The sequence below is a fragment of the Trichosurus vulpecula genome, chromosome 8 (assembly GCF_011100635.1).
Source record: "Trichosurus vulpecula isolate mTriVul1 chromosome 8, mTriVul1.pri, whole genome shotgun sequence".
Taxonomy (NCBI): domain Eukaryota; kingdom Metazoa; phylum Chordata; class Mammalia; order Diprotodontia; family Phalangeridae; genus Trichosurus; species Trichosurus vulpecula.
Window position 1 is genome coordinate 138,652,037 of NC_050580.1, and position 25,903 is coordinate 138,677,939.

Below are 25,903 nucleotides of genomic sequence, written 5' to 3' on the forward strand. Positions count from 1 at the left end.
CCCCCACCAGGTGGGCCTGGAGCCGGAAGTAACAACAGCTGTAGCTGCCCCACCTCCGCTGCCCCCGGGGCTGGAAGCCGAACCGCGAACTCCTTCCACTCCCGCAGCTTTTCCCACTAACCTTCTCCACAGTCTTTGGTGTTTGTGGGTCGAGGGGTCTGGTAACTGCTCACGTATTCAGGGCGCTAGGGCCCCCTCCGCCCGGCTTCTGGACTGGATCGTCCACGCCGCTCAGGCTGGGCTCTGCTCCACTCCGTTCCCAGCTCCCAGCTCCCAGCTCCCAGCTCCGTGTGGAATAGAGCTCACCCAGAGACTATCCGGGCTGTCCTGGGCTGGAGCCCTGCTTCCCTCTGCTGTTCTGTGGGTTCTGCCGTTCTAGAATTGGTTCAGAGCCATTTTTATAGGTTTTTGGAGGGACTCGGGTACGGAGCTCACTCTAGTCCGTGCTTACCAGCCGCCATCTTGGCTCCGCCCTCTACTGTACAACTTTTAAACAACACAATGTGAAAGTGTAATAATAAGTACTTTAGAGGAAAATTATTTCAAATTTGGATATCTGAAGGAATGCTTCATGGAGGTGGCCTTTGAGCTTGGTCCTAAACAATGAGTATGAATTAGGCTAGCAGAGCTGTGGAGAAAGGGCAAAGAGCAGTACTGTAAGTAAAGACAAAAAGGCAAAGAAAGATTTAGCATTTAGGGGAATGGAAAGGAGTCATTTCTAACCCTACTGTGTATGATGGGGAATAGCAGGAGACGAGCAGAAAGGATGGAAATTATGTAGCCTCAGCCAAAGAATCAGTACTTGATTCAGTAAGCAGCAGGAAACCAAAGGTTTCTTGGTATGGAGGTTATATATGACATTATCAGAGCTTGCATTAAAGAAAATCAATCAGCAACAATGTACAGGATGGATTACAAGGTGAAAGACACTGAAGGTACAACTATGAGTTAAGAGATTTATTAGTACATGCCAGAGTCTCTCGTTCAAGGTATGGTGAGTTGTTAAAGGTTTAAAATAAAGGTTAAAAATAAGAAAGAAAATAAATCAATGAAGCAAACACCTGGAAAAGGTGAGAAAGAATGAGATAATGGATACCATGGGTCAGTTAGCTTTATTCCTTCCTTTGAAAAGGGGAGGAAAAGACAAAAAAAAAAATTGAGCCAGGACGGATGGAAGTTGAGGGCACTTATGTCGAATGGCCTGTGTTGTCAAACCACAGGGAAAAACAAAGTTACCTGCAGTGAGTAAAAAGGGGACAGATGAAAGTGGAATAAGTCTATAACAAATGCAGTGAGGAAAGTGATAGTAAGCCAACTGAAGATGAATATGATTTTTAAAGCCAAATTAAGGATCGGAGATTAAATAGCATTAATTTGTTTTGGAATAGAACAGCACTATTTTATACCTTTCTCCAGCAACATTCAGCTCTTAAAGCAGGAGGTGAACAAGGGGACCACGGTATGGCAGGAGGGCAAGAGAAGCTGACAGAGTCACAACTGAAATAATAATGCTGAGATTCAGTCTGAGTAGGGGAGTGGTGACACCAAGAAGAGTCAAAGGGGCTAGGCTTCTCAAAATGGATAAAAAACCCAGCAGATTTTTATTTAGTCTTATTTATTGCATCAATGTGTTTTAACAATTTCAATAATGCCGAAGGATTATATGGAAAAAGATGTCTCCTATGCAAACGGGAAATTGCCTTTTCTAGCTCTTTCAAGCATTTAAATGTTTTATAAGATATTACAATTTGGGAGGCAATACTATTTGTAGCTGCTTCACAACCAAAAGATGACAAAGTAGAAGATTCTTTTGGATCTAGAAGGCTGGCAGTAGATTCCAGGTAACTCTGGTTCTTTTCTCCAGTCACACTGACAGTTTCCCTTATCTTTGTAATGTCTTGATGGTTTAAAGAAGTCTGTTTAATGTTTGATAAACATTCTTCTTCCACTGACTCCTCTTCAGAATCTTCTGAGCTGTCATAATTGACCAGGCTTTGAGAAGCCCCTGGTGAAGATGTATTATCAATGCATATCAGTAAGTTGGGTTGCTTCGACTTCACAGTCTCGGTGTCTTTCTGTTCCATATTTGTTCCAGAAGTAGTAGAGTCAGAAGCCAAGGGTAAAAGAGCATAACGATTTGTACCACAAAAAAGAGGCTGATAAGTAGCCTGGTTGCTGCTTCTTTCTTCAATGTGCGATGTGACAATACTGAAAATATGAACACCATTTCGTAATTCTGCTGCATCGAATAACTTACAAACATTTGAAAAATTGTTCCTCTCTCCTTGAAGCAGTTTTAAATACCTAACAAAGTATTCAAGAAAGCAAGTTTCTGATGAAATTAAAAAGTCAAGGAGAACTGTTGCATCAAACCCAATATTTTTTAAGAGAAATAAGAAAATACAGTGAGGATTAAAGCCATTTTCATGTGTCTGATGGTCCCAAGTTTCTTTTTCTTGGGTCATGCCCTTAGCAGCTTCATTCCATGCTCTGTAAATAAATGTAGTTATACAATCCAGATTAAATATCAGCTCAACTACCAATTATTTTCAAAGCAAATAGACTTCAAAAAACCATCCTTTTCCAATATACTTAATAGTCTGATCCAAAAAGACAACCAAAATGAAAAAAGAAAGATACTTAATACATTCAGTGTGACCATGACAAAGTGAACATCTAAAGTTCACAGGGCAGCTATTTCATATGAAAAAAATTTAAATTTATGCAAAATCAAATCCAATTTAGAAATATCTCCTTCATTGTGAGGGAATAAGAAACCAATTTTAATATAACTAAGTAAGTTCTAAAAGTTGTATACATTTCCAAACTGGATTCATATATGACCCTTAGCCTAACTCAAGTCACAGAGGAATTTATGTTCTTGATTAAAATCCTTTGAAAATTTGGCCCTAATAAACATTTAGTCTCATAACAAATGCTGCCAGCAATGTCATAATACAAGTAAGTACTAGCAGCAAAAAATTTCACTTAAGATCATTAATAAGTAATCTTTCTCACTAGCCAAGAAAAGAAATGGAAATAAAGAAAATGCTTTCTGGTTTCAAACAAAGCAGAAGCAGAACCAGTATAAAAGGTCATCTGTAATTTCATAATCAACTATCCATACTGACTTTATGAAGACATCATCCCAAAATCATTTGTAAAAGAAAATAAAAATAAAATTCAAAAGGGATAGTTTGGTTACTTGCAAGTGTATACTTACACCTACAAATATAAAGATCGTTTTTAAAGCAAGTAGTATTTCTTATTAATGAAAATTATAGAACTTTAGAACTAGAAGAAATCCTCTAGAGCATTTTGCACAATTTTTCCACTTTATAAATGAAATATTAAAGCCCAGAGAAGATAAATTATTTGACTTAGGTAACACAGTAACTTAGAAGAAGAATCAAGACTAGAATCTGGGTGTCTTGACTCAGTACTTTTTTTGCTGTGCCACTTATAAAGCTGCCTCAGTCAGTCAAGTTTTCATCGTGAGGACTGAAATTCATTCTGTTAATGTGTGTGTATAAAATTGGGCCCCATCAGAAAGTATGAATAAACAATGGGAAAGCACAGTTTTAGGGTTTGTTCTAGTAAAAAAAAAAAAGTAATAAATACTTTAAAAGCAACTATTAAAGTATTCTCATTTTCCTGGGATTTACTAGTACAATAATTACTTTAAAATATTTTTATTGGGTTAACTAATAAACATGATACCAACCTAGTAAGCTTTAGATAAATGCTTAATGATGCTTTTGCAGCCTCCAGCATGTCATCGTCTTGTTCTATAAAGATTTTAGAGAGCCATTCACAGTGATGATGCAATTTCAGGGAGGACTGAAGATGCTGTTTTAAGAAGGTCAGTAACTGAGACATGAATTTCTGTAATTCAGCTTAAAAAAAAAATCCCCAAAATAATTAAAATACAAGCAATACTGAAGTATTGTTTCTTTATATAAAATTTTTTAAAAAACACAATCTTCTCAAGAATAGAAATATTTTTTTAATTTTTCTCATGTTATCTCAAGAAGGCAAAACTAAGTTTTAAATGGTCAATACAAAATAAAATTATTCGTTTAAACACTTAACTACAAAAATATTTCTTATAAATCAATAGTTTACTATAGGAAACTATGGATGAGGACAATTTTTTTCAAGTAGGTTTTTGTTAAATTTAAATTGATGAGTAGAATATGTATAAAAGATAATTATAACAAGTTCTATAGTGGAAATATGAATTATATTAAATTCAAAAATTACTAACCAATTAAAGATATGATATAAATAGCTGAAGCCTTATTACATAGAAAAACAAGTACCTTTTAAAAAATTCTTTTTAAAAAGAAGTATACCATAAAAAGTACTAATAAAATATCACTAAAACTTGAAACTGCAATTTTTTAACTGCAATTACACTCTAAAATTACATAGCATATGCCACCTAGTGTTCTAACTTAGGACTGCATATGAAATAGAAATCTTTCTGGAATGAAAGAGTAGAAATATCAAAGATAAACTTGTAAGGCTTTTAATTTGTTGTAAACAACATCCTGGTGGGAAACTTTAGCACAGAATTACTATTCCCTTCAGGTAAGGCTTATATCCTGTGGTTTTGCTCAAGTAAAACCAAGGAATCTTTTTTACACCTAAACTGAAATGTCAGAATTTAGATGGTCTTCATTTGATAGGTCATCAAAATGCAACATAATAAATTAATAAATTAACTAGCCAATTCAACCAAAAATTCTCTATATGCAACCAAGGATCCTCCATAATAACTCTCCAAGAGATATGAATAACTGAAGATTTCATGCAGCCATTTCTTTAGAAAATATGTCACTGGTCAGGTCTATTTCTAATTTTTATGTATAAACTTTTTTTAAGTGTCATTCTTTTATACAGAGTTATTATAAAAATACAATGCTTATGTGACAATAAATTAATTTTGTTGGTCATTCTGTTCACAGATAACCAGCCACTTACTATATTGTTTATAATAATAACTATTTTCTCTAAAATAAATTTAGTCCATAAAATGGTAGCTGCAGAATAAGCTCATTTAGAATTAAATGAAAACAACCAGTTACACGAACTTATTTATATATAAATGCATTAATTTATGTATGAAAAATTATAAAAACTTAACAGTCATTTACATAAGTTTGAGGAAAATCTCATTGGTTCAAATTGTAAAGATTTAATAGAGCTTCAAACTTTGAAAATAACTGGTAAGATCATGTATCACTCTTCTTGGAGGGTGGAGGGGGCAAACTGACAAATTACCTTTTACTTCATTTGCTGACATACACATATGCACCTTGATTTCTAAGGATTTCAGTAAAACCAAACTGGATGCTCTGAGGGTAACGACGTCAGGGACAAGACTTCTATTTCCAGGTTGAACTTCACTGCCTCCAAAGTGGCTGGGTTTTCCACTAAAAGATAACTGCTTCAACCATCCCAAATTCACAGCTTGCAAAAAGGCATTACCCAAAGCTGACAGGTCCATATCTAAATAAGGATCTTGTTCAACTAAAGGGGGAGGGGAAGTACTTAAGACATCCTCACCCACTTTATGTAGCAGACATCTTTTAAGAAGGATGATGAACTTCTTTTTGACTAAAGAGTGAATAGGCCAGGTCATAATGTCCAAAGCACAAAATATTTTCAAATAAAAAATCCTCTGGCAAGTAAGATACAACTTCAAGTGAATTCTGGAGGCTATAAGAATTTCAAGCAAATCCAAAAAACAAATCAAGAAATTTGTAATTTTGGGATTTAGTGATGTATCTTGGTAGTTTTCAAAATGCTGAGAAAAAACTGAACAGTAGAAGGCTTCAAAAAGAAAATCAAAAGATGTCAAAAACTGCTTCAATATTTCTGAAACAATAAAAAAGTAATTATAAATTAGACATAGATGACTATGTGATTAAAGCACAATTAAACACACATATTAATATTTTTAAACACAATTTTAAGACTGATTTTATATTTGTCATAACCAAAATCATAAGAAAAGCAAAATAGCCAGCAATTTCTAAGATAAAAGCATCTATGAGGACCTTAAAGACTTATATGGAAAGCTACTTAGTAGAAAAACAGGATGTAAACTGGAATAAGATAAAAATGTAAGTATAAAGTATTCTTAAGGTTAGAACTTATAAAAGGAGGGAGGGGGGGAAACCTGAACTTGAAGGTTATGTGGTGTAGCAAAAAACAACAGCCTGGTCATCAGGGGATTCAGATTTTGAGACTCAAATCCTGCCTCTTACAATTATTACCTGTGAGATCTGAACAAGTTATTTAACCTGAGTGTCAATTTTCTCTATTATAGAATGAGGCAGCTGGATTAGACACTCTCTTCTAGCTCTGAATTTATAATATATAATCTAAAGGTCATAGTTACATAATAATCAAAAACTTCAATTTCTACTTCAAAAATACAAACTTATTTTAAAAGTTAACCAATTACTTTAGGACTTTCAAAAATATTGTGGGGAAAGCCTATCCTTCCTATTTGAGAGATAGATGGGTACTTGTGAAATAGAATTTTATATCATATAGAATATGTTATTTATTATTTATTATATAGAATTACCTGTTATATAGACTATATACTATACAGAACAGAATTCTATATTATAAGCATGAACCTCCAGTGGCAATGATATTTAATTATGTCAAAACTGGCACCTGCTCTCTGTAAACATGTAGCCTTCAATATTTCTTTTATTACAGCTGTAAGAGTCCAGAGACAATACGAAATTGTATTACTTTCAGGGTAGTCAGAAAGAGTTTTTAAACAAAAAGCTGTCCATGTTTTATTTACCATAGCCTATAAGAAAAAAGAAAAAAAAAGGAATGTTATGTTTTAAATTCTACCACAAATCAATTATTCTTCATGATACGAATTTAATTCTATATAAGCATTTTAAAATTTTAACATTTTCTTCAACAAAAATTTCTTTTCTCTCCCTCCTGCTCTTGCCGTGGGAAAATAATGCTTTAAAATGCAAAGTCAGGGAAAACAAATTTTCACAATGGCCATGACTGAAAATGTCTCACTCTAAATTGAATACCTCACCTCTTTAAGGAGGTAGATAGCACACTTTATAATAAAATATATTATCATGGGACCTCTGGAATTGTGTTTGGCCACTGTATTGTTTGCCTTTAAAATGTCATTGTTATTGTATAAATTGTTCTCCTAGTTCTGCTTACATCAGTTCAAACAAATCTTCCTAGGTTTCTTTGAAACCACTCTTTTATAATTTTTTACAGCACAATATTATTCTATTACATCAATATAGCATAATCTGTTCAACCACTTCTCCATGTGAAAGGCATCCTCTTGGTGTCCTGTTCTTTGCTACCACAAATAGCTGTTATGAGTATTTTTGTACATGTAGACCCCTTTCCTTTTTCTTTGATCCCTCTAGGATACAGGCCCAGTAGTGGTATAAATAGTTCAAATGGCACACAGCATATTGACTTTTTGAGAACAGTTTCAAACTGCTTTTCAGAATGACTAAATCAATTCATTGCTTCACCAACAGAGTATTAATTTGGCTGTTCTACTAGAATCCCTTCATTTGTCATTTTCCTTTTTTATCATCTTTGCCAGTGGGATGAAAGCAAGGTAAAACTCCAGAGTTGTTTTAATTTGAATTTTTCGAATTATTAGCTTTTTTTAACATGGCTAATGTTTTATATCTTCCATAGAAAGTTGCCAGTTCATATCATTTGACTATTTATCGTTTGGAGAATAACCTTTATTCTTTTGAATTTCAATCAGTTTCTTATGCAGCTGGGAAATTTTACTGTTACCAGAGAAATCTGCTGCAAAGATTTTTTTTCCTTGTTAAATATTTCCTCTCTAATTTCTCCTTGAAAGATTCTCCCGCCCTGCAAAAAAAGATTTTTTTCCCCATTTATCAGTTATTCTAATTTTAGCTGCATTGGTTTTATTTGTGAAAAAGACTTTATTTTTACATAATCAAAATTCCCTATAAAATATTTATACCAAATGATATTCCCACCCAGTTTTAGAATTCTATGAAAAAAAAAGGAAGCTGAAGAGGCTGAAATTACATATCCTAATATTATTCAAACCAATATGTGATATTAATCACTATTTGTTTATTTGTGAAGTAGAAGTGAAACCATAAAAGAAGAAATGAAGCTGAACTTGTTTGTGTATAGTATATATGTGTATGTATGTATATTTATATATAGATAAATATGGCAGGGGGAACTATGTTAAAGGCTATTCTTAAAAATTTACACTAATTTACATACTTACACTAAACTTTATAATAGTGATCTATTCAAGAGTTTTTGGATTCTAATTCTTTACTCTCAGGTTTATATTGTTAGAATGTTATTTAGCACAATGTAGTTCTAATCAGAGGACTTAGAGAATAAAATTTTATCAGTACTTCTTAAATTGTGGGTTGTGACCCCAGTTTGGGATGAAGGGGTCCTGAGTGGAAAAGGTTTAAGAAGCCCTGTTTAAAATGAAAAAAAAAAAAACCTCAAAATAATCACTTCAGTGATTTTTAAGCAAGTTTATTTTTAAAAGAAATACATCCTTTGGTAACAATTTTCTATACTCACCTTTTCTCTTAGTTGTAAATATAACAGTGAGGCAAGACACTTTGCAGCCATATGAGATAACAACTTATCAGAACCGTGGAATGTGCTGATCTGTATAAAAGCAAATATTCATATCATAAAAATCTGAATTTTAAATGCTCAAATTTGACATTAATATTTTTGAATTTTAAAAAACTTACCAGTTTAGATTCCAGTTCATATGGCTTTAAAAGAATTTCAATTATATCAGTATACTTCTCTTTTATACTGAATTCCACTTTTTTAGATAGTATTTTGGTTATCATCATCTTGATGACTGTTAATTGAAGGAGCATTATATCTCTGGGATTACTAACTTGAAAATTCATTTTCAAATCTATTGATGCTACAGGACTGGGAGTAGCATCCATGCTGACAGAACTAGCTTGGTTACCACGATGAACACATGGCCACTTCAGGAAATTTGATGTGGATAAATCTTGGGCTGAAAAAGGCAGATTGAGATAAAATGCATATTCTTGGCTGTCATTTTCAAGTAGACCTCCAAGAAGTATCTTCTTATGCAATTGTTCTAAAACTTGATAGGAAGTTTCCATTTTTTTCCCAAGATGTTATTTGTCCAACCTAAAAACAAGCAGAATATTCCTTCAAATATACATAAAAATAAAAACAAATACAACAGCATTAAAAGCTTCATTTCTAATAATACAAACTCAGCTCTTTCTATTCAATCGCTTAATTTACTTTTAAAACTGATGACATGCAATAAAAAAAAATCATATAAAAACTTTTTAATAGCAACATAAACCCTGGCATCTTTAATGACTTTTTAAGTGGAATAACTCAAATAAGTTTATAATCAACTATAATTAACACCTTTTTTTTAAATTAACATCTTTAAATGAAAATTATGGTTGAAATAAAGTCAATTTGATTTGGCAGATATTAATTAATTGTCTACTGCATGCATTACACTCTGTTAGACACCAGGAGAAATAAAACATTTAGCTAAAACACAATTCTTGAACTAAAGTAACTCACTATCTAGTAAGGAGATGACACACAGGTAAAACAAATCATCTAAACACGTAAGCAAGGACCAAGGCAAATGCTACACAATGTTCAAGTGGACAAAGGTCACTTCTACCTAGAAAGAATTAATTCTGAACAGGTACATTCCCTTCATTGGACATCTTCAAGATGCTAGATAACTGTTTGTCAGGTAAACTATAGTAGGAATTTGGAGTTATAGTTGGTACCTTCCAACTCTCAAGTTGTGATTTTTTTTTCTTTTAAACTTTGAGGTAGCATTTCAGGTGGCTTTAAAAGGTGTATATAAATGTTTTAAAGCAGAGGTGGCAGATGTACAACCGCAACACTACCACCTACAGTGTAACTGGGAAATACTGAACAAAACAAATAAAACCATATTAAAATGTAGATAGCACATTTTAAAATTAAGGTACTATGTGGCTCACAGGGATCCTCATGTATGGCTTAGTAGCTCTCATTTCTACTTGAATTTAACTCCACTGCTTTAAAGGATACAACAGACCAGGCAAGCATGAAAAGCAGAAGGTAGTTCTCAGCACAGGGAACAACAGGAAAAAAGTACAGGTATGTTTAGCTGCAGAAAGAGTATGTGGAAGAAAGTAGGGAAGGCATTAGCATGTATATAGTGTCTACCATGTACCAGGTACTGTGCTAAGAACTTTCAGAAACAGTACCTCATAACCACCCTGGGTAGGTAGCTGTTACTCTTATCTCCAATTTACAAAAGAGAAACTGAGGCAAACAGGCTAAAGTGACTTGCCCAGGGTCACACAGCTAGTAAGTAGCTGAGGTCAAATTTGAACTCAGGGCATCCTGACTCCAGATCCAGCACTCTATTGACTGTACCCTCGAGCTGTCTCAGTAGCATAAGATAACGTTAGAAAGACAGGGAGGTGGTCAGGTTGTGGAGACATTCAATGCCAAGCAGAAAAGATTGATTTCAAGCAAAGAGGAATCCAACAAATGGTGGATTACAGCAGGCAGAGTGGAGGCTACAGTCCCAGAAGGAAGGAATAAGGTCCTTAAGCAAAGTGGCAACTATGGGAATAGACAGGGTGAATGACAGAGATACTACCAAAGTTGTCTCTAGAGGACATGAAACAATGCTTTTACCATAATAGGTGCTTAATAAATATTGGGATTTTATTGATAACTAACTGGATATGAGAGAAAGGAGTGAGGGAAAGATCAAAAATAACCGCATCAAAGCCTGGGTGAATGGTAGTCTCACTGACAAGAAAAGTAAAGTAGGAAGAAGGAGTATTCAGAACCTTTAATTAATCTCTTCTGGAAATATACAATCCATTTTTAAAAAGAAAAAAAAAATTCAGTTTTTATAAAGTTTAAAATCCTCTTTCAAAAGACTATGAACAAAATGCAAAAGAATACTAAGAACGATCACAGAAATATGACATAAATCTATAAGGAACTTATGATGTTAATGCTTAGGATGGGCTTGTAAAAGAAAGCTAAAGACAGAAAACAGTTCTTTCTTAAAGCTATGTGTAGAATAGGACCAGAGCTAGAACTGGAAATGTCCTTAAGACTTCATTTAGTCCAACCCCTCATTTTACAGATGAGGAACTAAGATCCAGGTCTTACATGTTTAAGGTCATACAGGTATTAACAGAGCAAGTAATGGGACTTGGACTCGTCAAATATAGGACTAAATTGAACCCAGACACTTCAAATCTGGGACTTGCTTAGGGAAAATGACACAATGTTAAGAGATGAGTTGGATCGCTCTACCCCTACTTACTTTCATCTTTTCCATCAAGGAGAAACTTCATTTTAAAAAGGATGAAGCAAACAGCATTAGCTAAAGTCTAAAAGAAAATATAAGGAAACATCTAGCCATTATAAAGTAATTTCAAATTTGTGACCTACACAAAATATCCTGCAGTTCCAAAGGAACTTCTAAATTACTTCCTAGTCATGCAAGTTCTCACCCATGGAGTCACTGTTCACTCTTCCCTCTCCCTCACCCTCATCTCCATGTAACCATTCAACTGAATCCCCATCCAAGTCCTGTCTGATTCTACCTTTACAACATCTCTTATATCTGCTCCCCCTATTCCCCTAACCCCTAACTCAGGTTTCAGGTCTTCATCATCTCTCATTTCAACTATTGTAACTGCCTTCAAATTATTATCTTTTGCTTCTCCAATCTATCCTGTACACAGGTGCAAAAATCATCATCCTAAGGCAGAGGGCTGACCACATCACTCACATCCTTGCTATAAAACCCTTTGGTAGCTCCTTAAAGGAGGGAAGCACAACAAAATATAAACTACTTGTCCTTGTATTTAAGTAAAATTCTCTATAATCTGGCTTCAACCTCCCTTTCCAGATGTACTTTAGCATTATTCTCCATGAGGTGGAAGTAGGGACAGAATGTGTTCCTGGCACAGGCCAGTACAACGGCATAAAAAGATGGAAGTATAGCATGGTTTCAGAAACAGAGAGAAAGCCAGTTTGGTTAGCCTAAAAAATACAGGAGAGAGAGTAGTGTATGAGGCAGGAAGGACAGGTTGGAGTCAGGTTGTGAAGGACTTTAGAGAGCCACTGGAGCACAAAGGAGCAACATAGTCAGATCTATACTTAAGGAAAATCACTTTGGTGGCAATGTAGAAGATACACTGGAGTGGGGATTGACATAAGGGGGGGGCGGGGAGAGACCAAAGATGAGGCCATTACAATAACTAAGAGGCAATGAGATACTAAAGTAAGGTGGTGGTTTTGAGTAGAACTAGATGTTATGTATTTTGAAACAAGACTTGGCAACTGACTGGGTAAGTGGGAAGATGGATGATGAGGAGTTGAAGACTAACACAGCATATCAATCTCTGTAAGACATCTGATAGCCTTTCATGATTTCTTTATGGACAAAAGAAATGTGGCTCATTAATACAGTTAAATGGGTTCTTAAGTGGTTGGACAACCATACCTAAAAATTTTGATTCATTTCAGGCTAGAAGATCTCTAATGAATGGTACACCACAAAGCATGTGCTTGGCAGAGCTGGGCCAAAACATCTGTCGTTAAGCAGTTTAAAAATCAGTGTACTCTCAGCTTCTGAAAACAGGGTTTTGTATTATTGTCTACTACAGGTTTTAAGACTTTACTGAAACAGGACCTATGCCATTACTTAATGCAAAATACTCATATGCCATAGAAAATAGAATTTTTTGGAATTAAAAAGTAAACATTGGGGCAAAGAGCATTAAGCTTGCACCTGTGATTTCACTGATGTGGAATTTTTCTCCTTATTAATGCAGTTTCAACTTGCCTATATAGACTTTAAAAATTGCTTGGAGGCACCAAGAGGTTAAGTGTCTTGCCCATGATCAAACACATAGCATGTGTCAGAGGAAAGACTTGAGCCTGTGTCTTCCTGACTTTGAAGGCCTGTTCCTTATCCATTATATAACACTGCCTTTTTGGGCATTTATAAAAAGTAACATTTAAAAAGATTTCTCATTACGACCCTCTCCTCCCCCATAGAAATCTCCATCACTAAAAGTCTTCAGGCTAGATGTTAAGGATATTATAGGTGGGAATTTCTGCTGAGGTGTTAACTGAGCTAAATAACCTAAGGTTCTTAGCTAAGATCCGGTATATTCATCCCTTGATAATTAAATGGGAATTTTTGGAGAGCTGCGGTGTACTGCAGAAAATCACAAACAACGCGCAGCTGTAAAGAAAACTAAAAAAAAAAATCTACTAAGTCATAAATGTATAAATATGTATATTATTAATCTATTATTAACCCATCCATAAATATACACACATAAATTTATTATGAAGTTAAATTCTGTTAAAAAGTTTCAGTGCATTAAACTACAGGCTAAGCCGGGGTGGTGAACCTGTGACCTCCAGGCCACATGGGGCCTTCTAGGTTCCTGGGTGTTGCCTTTTGACTGAGTCCAAGTTTTACAGAACAAACCCTTTTATTAAGGGGATTTGTTCTGTGAAGTTTAGATTCAGTCAAAGGGCCACCCTTGAGGACCTACAGGGCCACATGCGGCCTCAAGGCTAAGCACTCTCTTCAGGAATGCTTCCTCTTTGTCTCACTGCATGCTGCATTTTTTGTAGAAAGAAATCTGTGAAGCAGTTCCTGTAGCTCTACTGGCAGCTGGGAAGAGTCCACATAGTGCACAAGACACTAATCTCTCTCTTGCACAGAAACTGCAAGTTTTTTTATAGGTACAGCAGCGCGTTGTTTTGCTTGTTTTATGTGTTAAACAAATATGATCAGAATTATTAAAAATAGAAGTTTGGGAGTGGAGCCTATATTCACAGTTTTTCCCATTCAGGGAGGTCTTGAATCCCTAACCCCTACAAATGTTGACGTACAACTGTACTGTTGTACCCTCAACAGCAGCCTGTCTTGTATATCTAGTTCTTACTATGATCCTTGGATCTGACTTATTTAACATTTTAATTAATGATTTAGATGAGGCCATAGAAAGCATGTTTATCAGATCTGCAGATTACACAAAACTAAAGATAGCAAATACACTGACTGATAATCAGGATCAAAAATGATCCAGTTAGGATAGCTAATTTACTGAGCACTTAATGTGTATAATACACTGTGAACAGACTGACTTCTGAGTTAGAGGCTTCCCATCCCTGAAGGTGTTTGAGCATAGGTTATAGATAACCTCTCAGGACTGTTAGGAAACTGAATAAAGGGAGAGAGATGCAAGACAGTAAGTGGAAGAACACAGGGGAAGAATGATTAGATGACAACTAAAGTCTACTCCCAATCTAAGATTTGTTAATGACCCAGGGTTAACATAATTTCAGACTAGCTTCCTTTATCATCTACACCTATACTTATAGTATAGTGCTAAAAAGGGTACTTACTATAAAATCCTGAACAATAACTTACATTTCTATAGCATTTTAAAGTTTACAAAGTACTTTACTTGCATCTGATTCTCAGTTCTGAGTTAGGTAATGCAAGAGATCTGTGATATCACTGAGGTGGGTTATTTCCTCCAGTATCACAAATTGCAACCCATCCAGTCCTGCTCATCCTGACTGTTCATGTCCTCCCATAAATTCACCACATATGTGCTGGTAGCTTTTCTTGAATTTACCTGACAATAAAGGTTCACTAATTACCCATCATTCTTAACACATGAGCAGCCCATTTTTTTTTTCCCATCAAAAATTCCTATGCCTTTCTTTAACGTTGTTTCTTTTGACTAATTCCTTACTCAAAATATCTTTTGGACTGTTCAAATTCACCACACCCTTCTCCGCTGATCTCTGGGTGGTTTTCAATTCCATTTCTTTGGAAATTAGTGTTATGACTTGTAGCCATGTATCACCACCTAAAAAAGATGGGCCTTTGTTTCAAAGAGAAGTCTGGGACTATTACAAGAATTCTACAATAAGGCAATATAATCTACTCATCTAATCCTGTTCAAATCTGGGACCAGTTCACTGCCCAGGTGAAGGGATTGTCTAAAATACATATGCTAATTTCTTATTCTTTAGTTGTGTCTATTTAAATGCATCAAAGTCTACACGAGAGGTATTGGTTTTTTTTTGGGGGGGGAGGGCAGGGCAATTGGGGTTAAGTGACTTGCCCAAGGTCACACAGGTAGTATATGTGTCAAGTGTCTGAGGCCGCATTTGAGCTCAGGTCCTCCTGACTCCAGGGCCGGTGCTCTACTCACTGCGCCACCTAGCTGCCCCTACAAGAGGTATTCTTTATCCACGTTTTTTTCCCTATGTGGATAGTCAGGCCAAACTCTTTAGTGGGGTACTGGATCTTGTTTAGGAGGCAATATTCCTGAACTTGAAGAAATCTATCACCTGTGAGCAGAAATATCATCTCCATGACAGCAATGTCATGGAGATATTATAAGCATATATTATAAGATTTCATGCCTTGCTAAACACAAATAATCAGAGGGTCAAACCACATTCTTCATGATTATCTCTGTTTTACAGAAGAGAAAACTGAAGTTCAGAAAAGATAAGAGCCTTGTCTCCAGTCATACAGCTTTGTAAGCAGCAGGGCTAAGAACCAAATATATATTTCTCATTACCTACCCATTTAACAAAGTCTTGTCAGTGTGGTGGAAAGACTAGAGATCTGATCTTCAATGTCACTGTCCTAGCTCTGTCACTAACCAGCAAGGGAACTTTGAGCAAGTGACTTCCTTTCATTATGCCCTGATTTCTTTACCTATAAAATAAAAGAGTTGGATGGGACAATGACTATAGTCCTTTAGCCCTAAGATTTTTTAAGTCAATCAACTAAAGCTTTATTCTGAGTGTTTTAAGAGGCATCTCTTTCAGAAACTTCAATTTATAAAGCAGAGCTATCCATATGAAGATGACATACCTCACAAGTTCTTCACAAAATGCAAAAAAATCAGTGGTTTTTAAATGGATGCATGTGACCAAGAACTTAAGTTTTATCCTTAAGTGGGATACCTTCAACTATACAGATCTAGAACACCATTTTGTGTCTGCATTTCAATAAAAATTTAAGCTAATTAAGATTTTATTATTTAACAAGATTGCTAAACCTCAAGTGAATCAGAATGGAAATTTTCAATAGGTATAAAAATATGTATTTTCCTCAGGAAAAAAAAAAGATAAAACAGAAAAGATATCTGAGAAGGGCAGATCTCTTAAAAGTACAATTTGTTCACTGGGAAGACAACATTGTCACATCAATGTAATTCCAAAAGTATCAAATGATGGGCTACAAGTAATCTATGTCTTATATTCAGCCAAACAAAATAGCTGATTCCTTTCTGAAATGCCTAATAATTTTTTGTTCACTGATAATTTCAGAAATAAAAAACATTATGATGCCAATTAGGAAAAATGAAATTTGATAACTGTAGGGAAATGGGATAAACATAGGGAAAGAAATATGAGATCTCAAGTCGGAGAACATGGATATAAATTTTGCCTCTGTTATATGCTACCCATATGACTTTGGGCAAGTCACTTAACCTCTCTGGGTCTCAGTTTCCTCATCTGTAAAACTAAGGGGTTAGACTAGATGATCTTTATGTTCCCTTTCAGTAGATGATCCTATATAAAGTAATGCCTCTATTAATGAACAGGTTGTATTCCAATGATTTTTTTTCCATCAAAAATGTCATAAGCAGAGATAGAAAAGATACAAGAGACACATTTCAAGACAAAATTTTTAAATTCTATAACAGTGAATAAAATAAAGTATAATATGCTGAAAAAATATTTGTAAATCTTGGGGAAGGATGAGAGATTTAGATGGAAGTTATATTAAAATTAGGATAGGTAGAGAATAGGGATCCTTAAATTCTCAGGAAAGGAAAAGGGGTAAGGAGGTTTAGAAACTATTCACCTGCTGCCAAAAGACCTTATATAAATACTATTAAATTTCATCTTCTTATGAGTCAACCCCTTACTCTATCCTTTTGAGACTGTCTGCGATCCCACTTCCATCACCCACATGTTAGTTCCCTCTTAGCTTCATCTCCTTCACAAATTAAGCACATCACCTGTGCCTTCGTCCAAGTAAGTGACAAAAATATTATGAAGGATAAGGCCTTACAACACTTTACTGAATACAGTAAGTTCCAATCATTCAGTCAGTTCCAAATCAACCTACACAATAATGTAGACACAAGTGTCCCCTGGACTAAACCCTCATGGAATTCCCACCTACTTCCTTCAGTATTTGGTTCAAAATATTCCCTGAATGCTCCCTCCTAGAAGGTGTATATTTCTGGTGACCTCACCAAAGTCATGCCCCCCCACTCACAGAAGAAGCTGTTGTGATACCTGCTGCTCCACAGTCTGATCATCCTTGTAAATCTTCCCTTCCTAGGCCCATGCTCCTCTACTGTCAGAAGGTCCCTGGGTTAATTTCACCTAAGCATCCTTACTGACCTGAGGGAGAAGGGGAGAAAAGAGGAAGAAAAAGTATCTGAAAGATAACCACTAAGATTTACATAAGGCTATGAGGACCACTTACAAAAGAAGAAACTGAAGTAACCTGCCCAGAGTCATATATCCAGCAAGTTCTGTGCTGGAATTAAAACTGAGGATTTCAAGACCAGAGAGCTCCTTCCTATTGTACTGCCATACAATGGATTTTCTCAACTCACCTCACCTCTAGAACCTCAAGTAATCTTAAAAGGATTAATTAAGAGGTAACTTCAGGTAGATTGTACCAGTATACCCAGCGGGGTTTGGGAGTCTAATCTCAGAATCTGGCTTCAAAAGTCTGAGATTCCTTTAAGGATCAGAAACAAGCTTTTATTTCACAACCAGAAGCTTTAAAATGCAAATGCTTACTTGCTTCTGTGTGAAATGATCACAAAAAATTAATCTCCAGTTGAACATAAAAGACTGGAACCAATACAACTTCAAATTTATAAAACTAAGAGCCACTCCCCAAAATACAAATGTTGAAAGGATACAAACACAAAATTTTTAAAGGAAGAAACCCAAGTTATCAATAATCACATGAGAAAATGCTATTTACCTCTAATAATTAGAGAAATGTATATTAAGGCAACTTTGAAGTTCTACCTTATACCAATTAAACCGGCAAAAATTACAACAACAAAAAAGAAACAATGGAGGGGCTGTGGAAGAATAGGTACAATTAGTGCATTGTTGGTCAATCTCTGAATTGGTCCAGTGATTTTGGAAAGCAATTTGGAACTAGGCCCATAAATTTACCATACTGCTCATATCCTTGTACCTAGCTAAATGACTTCTAGGCCTATAACCCCAAACAAATCAAAGAAAGAGAAAAGGGAACTATCTATATTATAGTAACTTTCTTCATGGTAGCCCAAAATTGGAAACTAAGGGGCTGTCCTGCTATTGGGGAATGGCTAAATAAATTGTGGCACATAAATGTAAAGGGGCATTATCATGCCATAAGAAATAATAAAATGGACAATTTCAGAGGCAACTGGGAAGACTTTTGTTAACTGATATAGAACAAAGTGTATAGAACAAGGAAAACAATTCATACAATGATAATATCATAGAGAAAAAAACTTTGAAAGACTTTAGAGCTCTATCAACGCAATGATAAACCACACGTTCAAAGAATAAAGATGAAACACCTCCCTCACTTCTTGACAGAGACATAATGGAACTTAAAATACAGAAAAAAGGTATAAATCTTCAGACATGGGTAAAGTGGACTATGCAGCTATGTAATGGTGGATTTCTTTTAGATTTAAAAAAACCTGGCTTCATGGGTTTGATGAATATGAACAAGGCAAGATGTGCCCAAGATATGCATGAAGATGTTGGGTACAGAAGAAAAACGTCTTAGATTTAACCTCTACTCTATGGTTGCAGGAAAAGAGAACTTGTGCAGAAAGGTTCTTTCCCCTAATACAGTTCTAAATTTATGTGGCTTTTTCATATGATTTATGAAGTTTTTCTTATTTTTAAAAAAGTATGAAACAATTTTGTTCCTAGAGAATCAGTAGTTACTTGAATTTCACTATAAGCCAGAACACTAGAAATTACCTACTTCTATATGGAATGACATAATGCTATCATTCTAGACAGACAAATTTTAAATGTTCATATTTTTAGAAATCTTATTTAGACTTCTACTAAAAATAGTTTCACAGTCTAATGTTGGGCATTGGCTAAATTACATTTTGCTAAATGATTTCTTAAAGACAAAATTGTATTAATCATTGTTAGAAAAAATCTCCTGAATTAAAAACATCAACTTCTAGTTATGTGGCAATGAAAGACTTGCTAATCATCCTAAAACACCTCCCCCCCCAAAATAACAGAAACGCTGCAGCAGAAAAAAAATTGTAGAGTACGTAATATTTAAAATGAATATGTATACACAGTTAATAATCTGGGACAATGTAATGAAGGCAGCTAGATGGCTCAGTGGATAGAGTGCTGGGCCCGGGGTCATGAAGATCTGAGTTCAAATCCCACCTCAGATACACACTAGCTGTGTGACCCAGGGCAAATCACTTAATTTCAATTTGGCTAACCACTAACTAGAGAAGGAAAGGGCCAACCACTCCACTATCTTTGCCAAAAAAACTCCATGCAGGGTCACAAAGAGTCGGACACAAGTGAATGACTGAACAACAACAAAATATGCAGTGAACAATTTGGGACAATGTAATGTAGTCATTACATTACTGTACCTCAGCTAACTACGAAAATGGATTTCATGCATTTCACCAGACCTCTGCATTCTTAATGAAATAAGAGATGATTTAGAGAAATCAGAATTTGACAGCCTACTCCTGTCTTGTTTCAGGTTCTGTTTATTCATTGCTAGCATATATTAATAACAAAACCAAATTATCTTAGGCTATAAAGTCTTTTTATCATTCAAGAATTAAACTCAAAATTGAGGCACAGCTTTATGATCCAAGGTCTCATAAAATTTATTCCCAATTACTTTGCAAACGTGCTTAATTATTGTTTCCATTCAAATTTTCTATTTGTCTAAAATGAACGGGAAATGGTAAAAACAAATGATCCTTGGTTAAAAATCATTCTGCAGAAATGTTTCTTTAAAAAATATAGAGTAGGGAGAAGCTATTATCAAATTTAGAATGAACCAAAAAGGGTGGGAGCAGGGGGGAGGGAGGAGAAAAGTCCTACTTTGCATACTGTTCAGTGGTTTCAGTCCTGTCCCGCCTTAACCCCAAATCGCTCTGGTCCTAGACCAAGCCCTACTAGGTCAGTTTGAGCCCAAATGTTCTCAGAAGGAAAGCAAACAACAGTTGTTTCCGTTTTGGCCAGAAACCCTGAGGGTCTTCTCCTCTCAGATCTGTTTTTTTATGGGGGGGGAGGCAGGGCAACTGGGGTTAAGTGACTTGCCGAACAGATCTATTTTTTTTAAAGAGGCCATTCTTTGCTTCATTTTTTTTAAAGACTTAATCACTAAATGGGCTCAGCCAAACCAAGACCTTAGCTTGAAAAGGCCAAATGTATCCTGGGCCATCTCCAGTTGTCCTGATTCACATCCGGCCCCTGGACCCACATGGCTCCACTGGAGAAAAGTGAGGCTGGTCACATTGCACAGCCCTCCCTCACTTAAATCCAATTCTCTTGCACATTATGGTCCTCTTCGAGAACAAACAGCAGCAGTCGTGTCCAACTCTTTGTGACCCCATTTGGGGTTTTCTTGGCAAAGACACTATAGTGGTTTGCTATTTCTTTCTCCAGCTCCTTTTACAGATGAGGAACTGAGGCAAGCAGGGTTTAGTGATCTGCAGAGCGCCACACAACTAGTAAACGTCTGAGGGCGAATTTGGATGAGTCTTCCTGACTGCATGCCCAGCACTCTAACCACTATGCCACTTAGCTGCCCCACTGTACCACATGACAGGCATTTAAATACACAGTTGTTAGATAATAAAGAAAATTAAGTTTTGATGATATGTACTTTTAAATTTTAATTCTGGACGAATAAATAGTATGGTCTGTGGTCACATTAAAGATGACATTCTGACTGTTTGGAAGACCATTTTAACTTCAAGGTAATGAGCAGAAGAAGCAGTATGTAGTAGCAAGGCACTAGACAGAATCAGAAAGTCTGCGTATCAACAGCTAGCTCAGCAACCCTGGGCAAGTCACCTACCTTTTCTGGGTCACAGTAATCTCACTTGTAATAAATGGTTTGTAGTAGATCACCTTTCAAGTACTCCATTCCAGGAGTAAAACAATCAGTTTTACTATCAATGTAGATTCCTCAAATGGAATGATTCATTTTGAAATACTCTGCCTGTGAAGTCAATAGTATAATATAAAAAAAGTTATTAAGGATATTGAGAAACTATGCACCACCGAAAAGTATAAGCTTTAAAAATTTATTAACTCAACAAACTTTATATTAAAGGCTAAGTTTAAAGGGAAACAAAAATATAAGCGTGCACACACACACACACATACATGCACACACAGTTCAAATCCAGTCTCAGATATTTATTAGCTGTGACCCTGGGCAAGTCAGTTAATCCTGTTTGCCTCAGTTTCCTCATCTGTAAGATGAGCTAGAGAAGAAAATGGCAAACTACTCCAGGATCTTTGCCAGGAAAACCCCAAATGGAATCATGAAGAGAAACTCAAATGATTAAACAACAATATAGGTAGGTAGTAAGGTACTCCAGTCTTCTTTGTATGTGACATTTTGTTAACTACATCAAGCCAAGGCAGGCTTCACAGCTTCCTAACTGATCTTTATTATCAAGAGTTTGGGCTACTGATCTGGGGGGATGGGGCAGGGAACAAGCAGATGAAGAATGCCTATTGTGCAGGCTATAATTCAGCTGTGTAGATAAACCACCAGTACATGTATCTTGAACAGCCACCTCAACTCGTCAATGATCTAGTTCTAGAACTCCCTGGGAACAGGACAGTAGGCTGGAGTGACTTTGAAAAATAACACAATGTTTTTAAGTTTCTCTCTGAAACAAAAGTCTATCTTTTTACCCTAACATTTTCTTACGGCACAGTCTAGAACTCCACTATGTGCTTAAGACATCCCATTTAGTCTTATATTCATTTACACACACACACACACACACACACACACACACACAAAATGGACTGTCAACTTTTTGATGACAGAGGTCCTTTCATCTGTACATTCCCAGCATAATCGTTTTTTACATACTTATTTGAGTACTTCCAAATCTATTTCAAGGGCGCATACTGCAACAATGGAGATCACAATCTGGTGTTGCTCAGACATGGTTCAATGGATTGCTGAAGCCAAAAATAAACAAACTTCATTTTCTTTCCAATCCTTTGGTGAAGGGACCCTAAACTTAGTTAGCTAGGCTGGACCTTGGAGAACAGACATATAGGGTCCATGCCCATACTCATGGCCTTTTCAGCTTAGCAAGATTTATTGTGGCCTGCACTTTGCAGCATAACATTTGAGGACTAAGAATCACCTCTCCTGAAACAATGAAGCACTGCAGTGGAAATTCAATGGGTGTCTTGTACAATGTCATTCAGCAGCTTTTCAGTCATGTCTGACTCTTCGCGACCCCATTTGGTGTTTTCCTGGCAAAGATATCGGAGTGGTTTGCCATTTTCTTCTTTCTCCAGTTCATTTTATATCTGGGGAACTGAGGCAAACAGGGTCAAGTCACTTGCCCAGGGTCACACAGCTCCTAAATGTCTGAGGCTAGATTTGGACTCAGGAAGATGAGTCTTTCTGACTCCAGGCCCAGCACTGTATAGGCTACCTATTGCACATAATAAGTGCTTATAAATCTTGATTGACTTGAAGGATTTCAGGATATGTGGATTGAGAAAGAATATTAGACTCTCAACAGTCTTAACAATTTTACATTCCCAAATCTCTAGCCATCCTGCTCTAAAAAGTTCAAGTTTCAATTTGTTATGAACTAGCAAGAAATTGAGGCAGGCCAGTTTCACAGAATTTAGGAAATGAAACTAAGCTTCTTTAGAGCAGGTACTGTTTTTTGCCTTTATTTGGATCCCCAGTGTTTAGCACAGCACCTGGCACATAGTAGGTGGTTAATACATGCTACTTCACTGAAATATTGAACTACATTCAGTTTAAGCAAGATTTTTCTAAAATTAAGAATGTTATACTTGGATTTCTATGTTTGGTCTCCTAAGAAATGTCTTGTTTGAGGCTGTGAAGAGACCCTCTGTGCAGTCCTAGGATCACAAGATTGAAAGCCTGAAAGTTCAGGACTTGTCATCCAACTTTTTCACTCTACACAAAGTAGAAAGACTAGTGGTCTCGCAAAATTGGGGGTGGGGGAGAAAAGAGGGGAAGCCCACTATGCCTAATACATGCTTGTACTGTACTGCATTGTGAATACATTATAAATTATTTAGAAGAAAGTAAAATTTCGTTAATTTGGACCTCACAAATTTGTGATGATCTGGTGTGTGCTCAAGGGTTCCTGACTCAAAGCTTGTAGAGACTTCACACCGTATTAAGGCTTACTTTTCCAAAATTTTTTTCATTTGGAAAGATTCAGTAAGCAAAACAATAGCATAAACATGCCAGCCATTTGGCAACATCTTTAGAAGGTATAGTTGCTAAGTGAAACACAAATAAGTTATTCCCTAAAATTAAACGAATGTTATTCACTCCTTAAGGCACGGTTGTCTTTTTTTTCCATACAGTAGTCCATTAATTAGTCCGATTTCCCCCGCTATAGTAAAGTAGCAAAATATGCAATTTAGTAATAGATCACGGGCTTAGATTGACTTGGATCTTTATCATTCACAAAACGCTTTCCCCACAAAAACACAGAGAAGTAGGTGGATCAAATAATATATCAATTTTACAAACGTCTAGCTTCTTTTTAAGAGTCACGACTTTTTAGGCGTATTTAAGAGAAAGAAGTTGATCGGTGCCGGCCCCTGAACCCGGGAGAACTCACACTTTAGTTCCTTAAGCTTTTCGAAACGCACGTGCAGAGCTCGGAGCTGGAAAGGCTACGACCGCTCCTCCCAGCGCCGCGCCGCCCCGCCCCCCATGGGGAAGTAGCTTTCAGCCCAGCATGGAAGTGCAGCCGGGCTGAGGAGCCGGGAGGGGCTGCGGGGCTCCCAGACCTCCGGGTTGGGGCAGCCGCCGTCACCTGTCCCGTCCCACCCCCACCCCCACCCCCCAGCCTCCCGGGCCTACTCTCCCTTTCACCCTCCCCCATTCAGCCCCATCCCCTTCCGTCAGTCTCAAAAACTCCTTGGCGAAGATTCCCCTACTCGCCGGCGTCCTCCACTCCTTCCATCACGTCACAGTTTTTATCGGCCCAGGAGTCCCGCAGAAGCAGCCCCGCCTTCACGCTCTGGATCCAAGTGGACCAGGGATCCCAGGGACACTACTCCGTCCCTACCTCCGGGGCACCGTAGTTCGAAGAGATTCGTATGCCCCTCTAGTCTCCGCCCACCGCATGCGCAGAGACCCCTCCCTCGGGCTGTCGTCGCTTAGCAACTTCCTCGAGTCCTCTCTCTAGGGGCGGAGTCTGGAAGGGAGTGGAGAAGCCGTGAGGGGAGCGGGGAGCGGAGCCAATCGAAGACGGGTCCTGGCGCAGAAAGGCACGCCTCTTCCAACTGTCGCGAACGCGCATGTGGCTTTACGGCAGAGGAGGGGGGGTGGGGGAGCGGGGAGAAGGCGGAGAGAAGAAACCAACCAACCAACCAAGCCACCCCCACCCCCACCCACCTCAGACCTGGTTTACGGCTCCAGGCTCAGTCCCCTGTGAGGCAGCTGATTGGTTGGTGGGGGGTTGGTCCCTTCCCTGTGACCCCAAAGTGCTGAAGGGGGGCGGGGGTGGCCCTGTGCAAAGTGCACCCAGAAAGCCCCCTGCCTTGAGCCCCCTGGCCGGCACCTTCCCGCCTCCGGCACCTTCAGACCCTGCATGAGGTGATTTCTTCCTGCCCAGAGACCTTCCCGGTCCCCCTACAACTGCGGCGCTCCTGCCCCTGACATCGGCAACCCCCTGCCCTGAGCACCCTAACTGGATCTCCCCCCTTTTTCCTGACCGGGACTTCCTCCCTCCCCCACCCCCCTGCCTTGAGGTTCCCCTAAATTAGGATTCCCTCCACCCCCTCCGCTGTCTTGATGCTCGCCGGGCTGAGACGGAGGCGCTGAGAAGAATTGGAAACACCAAGTGATTTGGCCCTGAGGTGATTTTTTTTTTAAATGGAGAAGTTGGTGGCTGTGGTAGCGGCTGAAAGGAGGAGAAGAAACAGCTGAGGGAAAAAAGGTAAAAAAGTCAGTTATGTCCCGGGGGTGGCGAGGAGCGGAGGGAGTCATTCCCCCTTCCCTCTCACTCTTCGGTCCTTTGCCCTTTTTACCTAACCTCAGCTTCCTTTCCTCTTCGCACTCTCTCCGCTCGGACATTGCACTAACTGAGTCCTGCTTGCTTGTTTGTTTGTTTGGTTGGTTTTTTTCCAGAGATCTAAAAACAGGAAGATTCCTTCTGCCATTTACCCATGGAGAGGCAGTGAAAGTGGGCTCAGCTTCCAGTACAAAGGTAATCATAATAATCTTCCCCTCCCCCACTTAGTTACTGCCTCCCCCCACTGCCGCCTGTCTCTATAGTCAGTGCTTTATTTTTAGGGTAGAACCGAGGGAATATTCACAATCCCCTCTGCCCACCCCAGCAAAACAGAAACACTGGCTGTTTCCTAACCCTGAGCATTCAATAACTTCCTTGCCCCAGGGACTGTGTTTTCCCTACTCTATACGGTGTTTTTCTGTGGTTTGTGCCAT

At 37.5% G+C, this 25,903-nt stretch overlaps 2 protein-coding genes across 2 annotated transcripts in view; one reads left to right on the forward strand and one right to left on the reverse strand.

The window, feature by feature from the left end:
- Nucleotides 1-1,572: 1,572 nt before the first annotated feature.
- LINS1 (lines homolog 1) lies at nt 1,573-22,730 on the reverse strand. Its single transcript, XM_036736417.1, has 8 exons — nt 22,593-22,730; nt 21,275-21,418; nt 8,799-9,243; nt 8,620-8,709; nt 6,697-6,838; nt 5,287-5,883; nt 3,725-3,896; nt 1,573-2,490 (listed from the first exon to the last, which is right to left on the reverse strand). Exons 3-8 carry the CDS (start codon nt 9,192-9,194, stop codon nt 1,602-1,604), a joined length of 2,286 nt encoding a protein of 761 aa, XP_036592312.1. The 5' UTR covers nt 9,195-9,243; nt 21,275-21,418; nt 22,593-22,730; the 3' UTR covers nt 1,573-1,601.
- Nucleotides 22,731-25,585: 2,855 nt separating this feature from the next.
- ASB7 (ankyrin repeat and SOCS box containing 7) overlaps nt 25,586-25,903 on the forward strand; it is a 36,725-nt gene continuing 36,407 nt past the window's right edge. The window contains exon 1 of the mRNA XM_036736792.1: nt 25,586-25,664. The gene's annotated coding sequence lies outside the window, so the exon portion shown is untranslated. The remainder of the gene's footprint in view (nt 25,665-25,903) is intronic.

What these genes read in the sequence shown, in the direction of transcription:
- LINS1 (XM_036736417.1), bottom strand. Translation starts at nt 9,194, where the DNA reads ATGGAAACTTCCTATCAAGTTTTAGAACAATTGCATAAGAAGATACTT. An exon ending in ATTTACAACTAAGAGAAAAG is followed by an intron (nt 6,839 to 8,619) that starts GTGAGTATAGAA and finishes TTTTTCTTATAG; the next exon opens with GCTATGGTAAATAAAACATG. An exon ending in GTCAGCAAATGAAGTAAAAG is followed by an intron (nt 3,897 to 5,286) that starts GTAATTTGTCAG and finishes TTTTTTTTTAAG; the next exon opens with CTGAATTACAGAAATTCATG.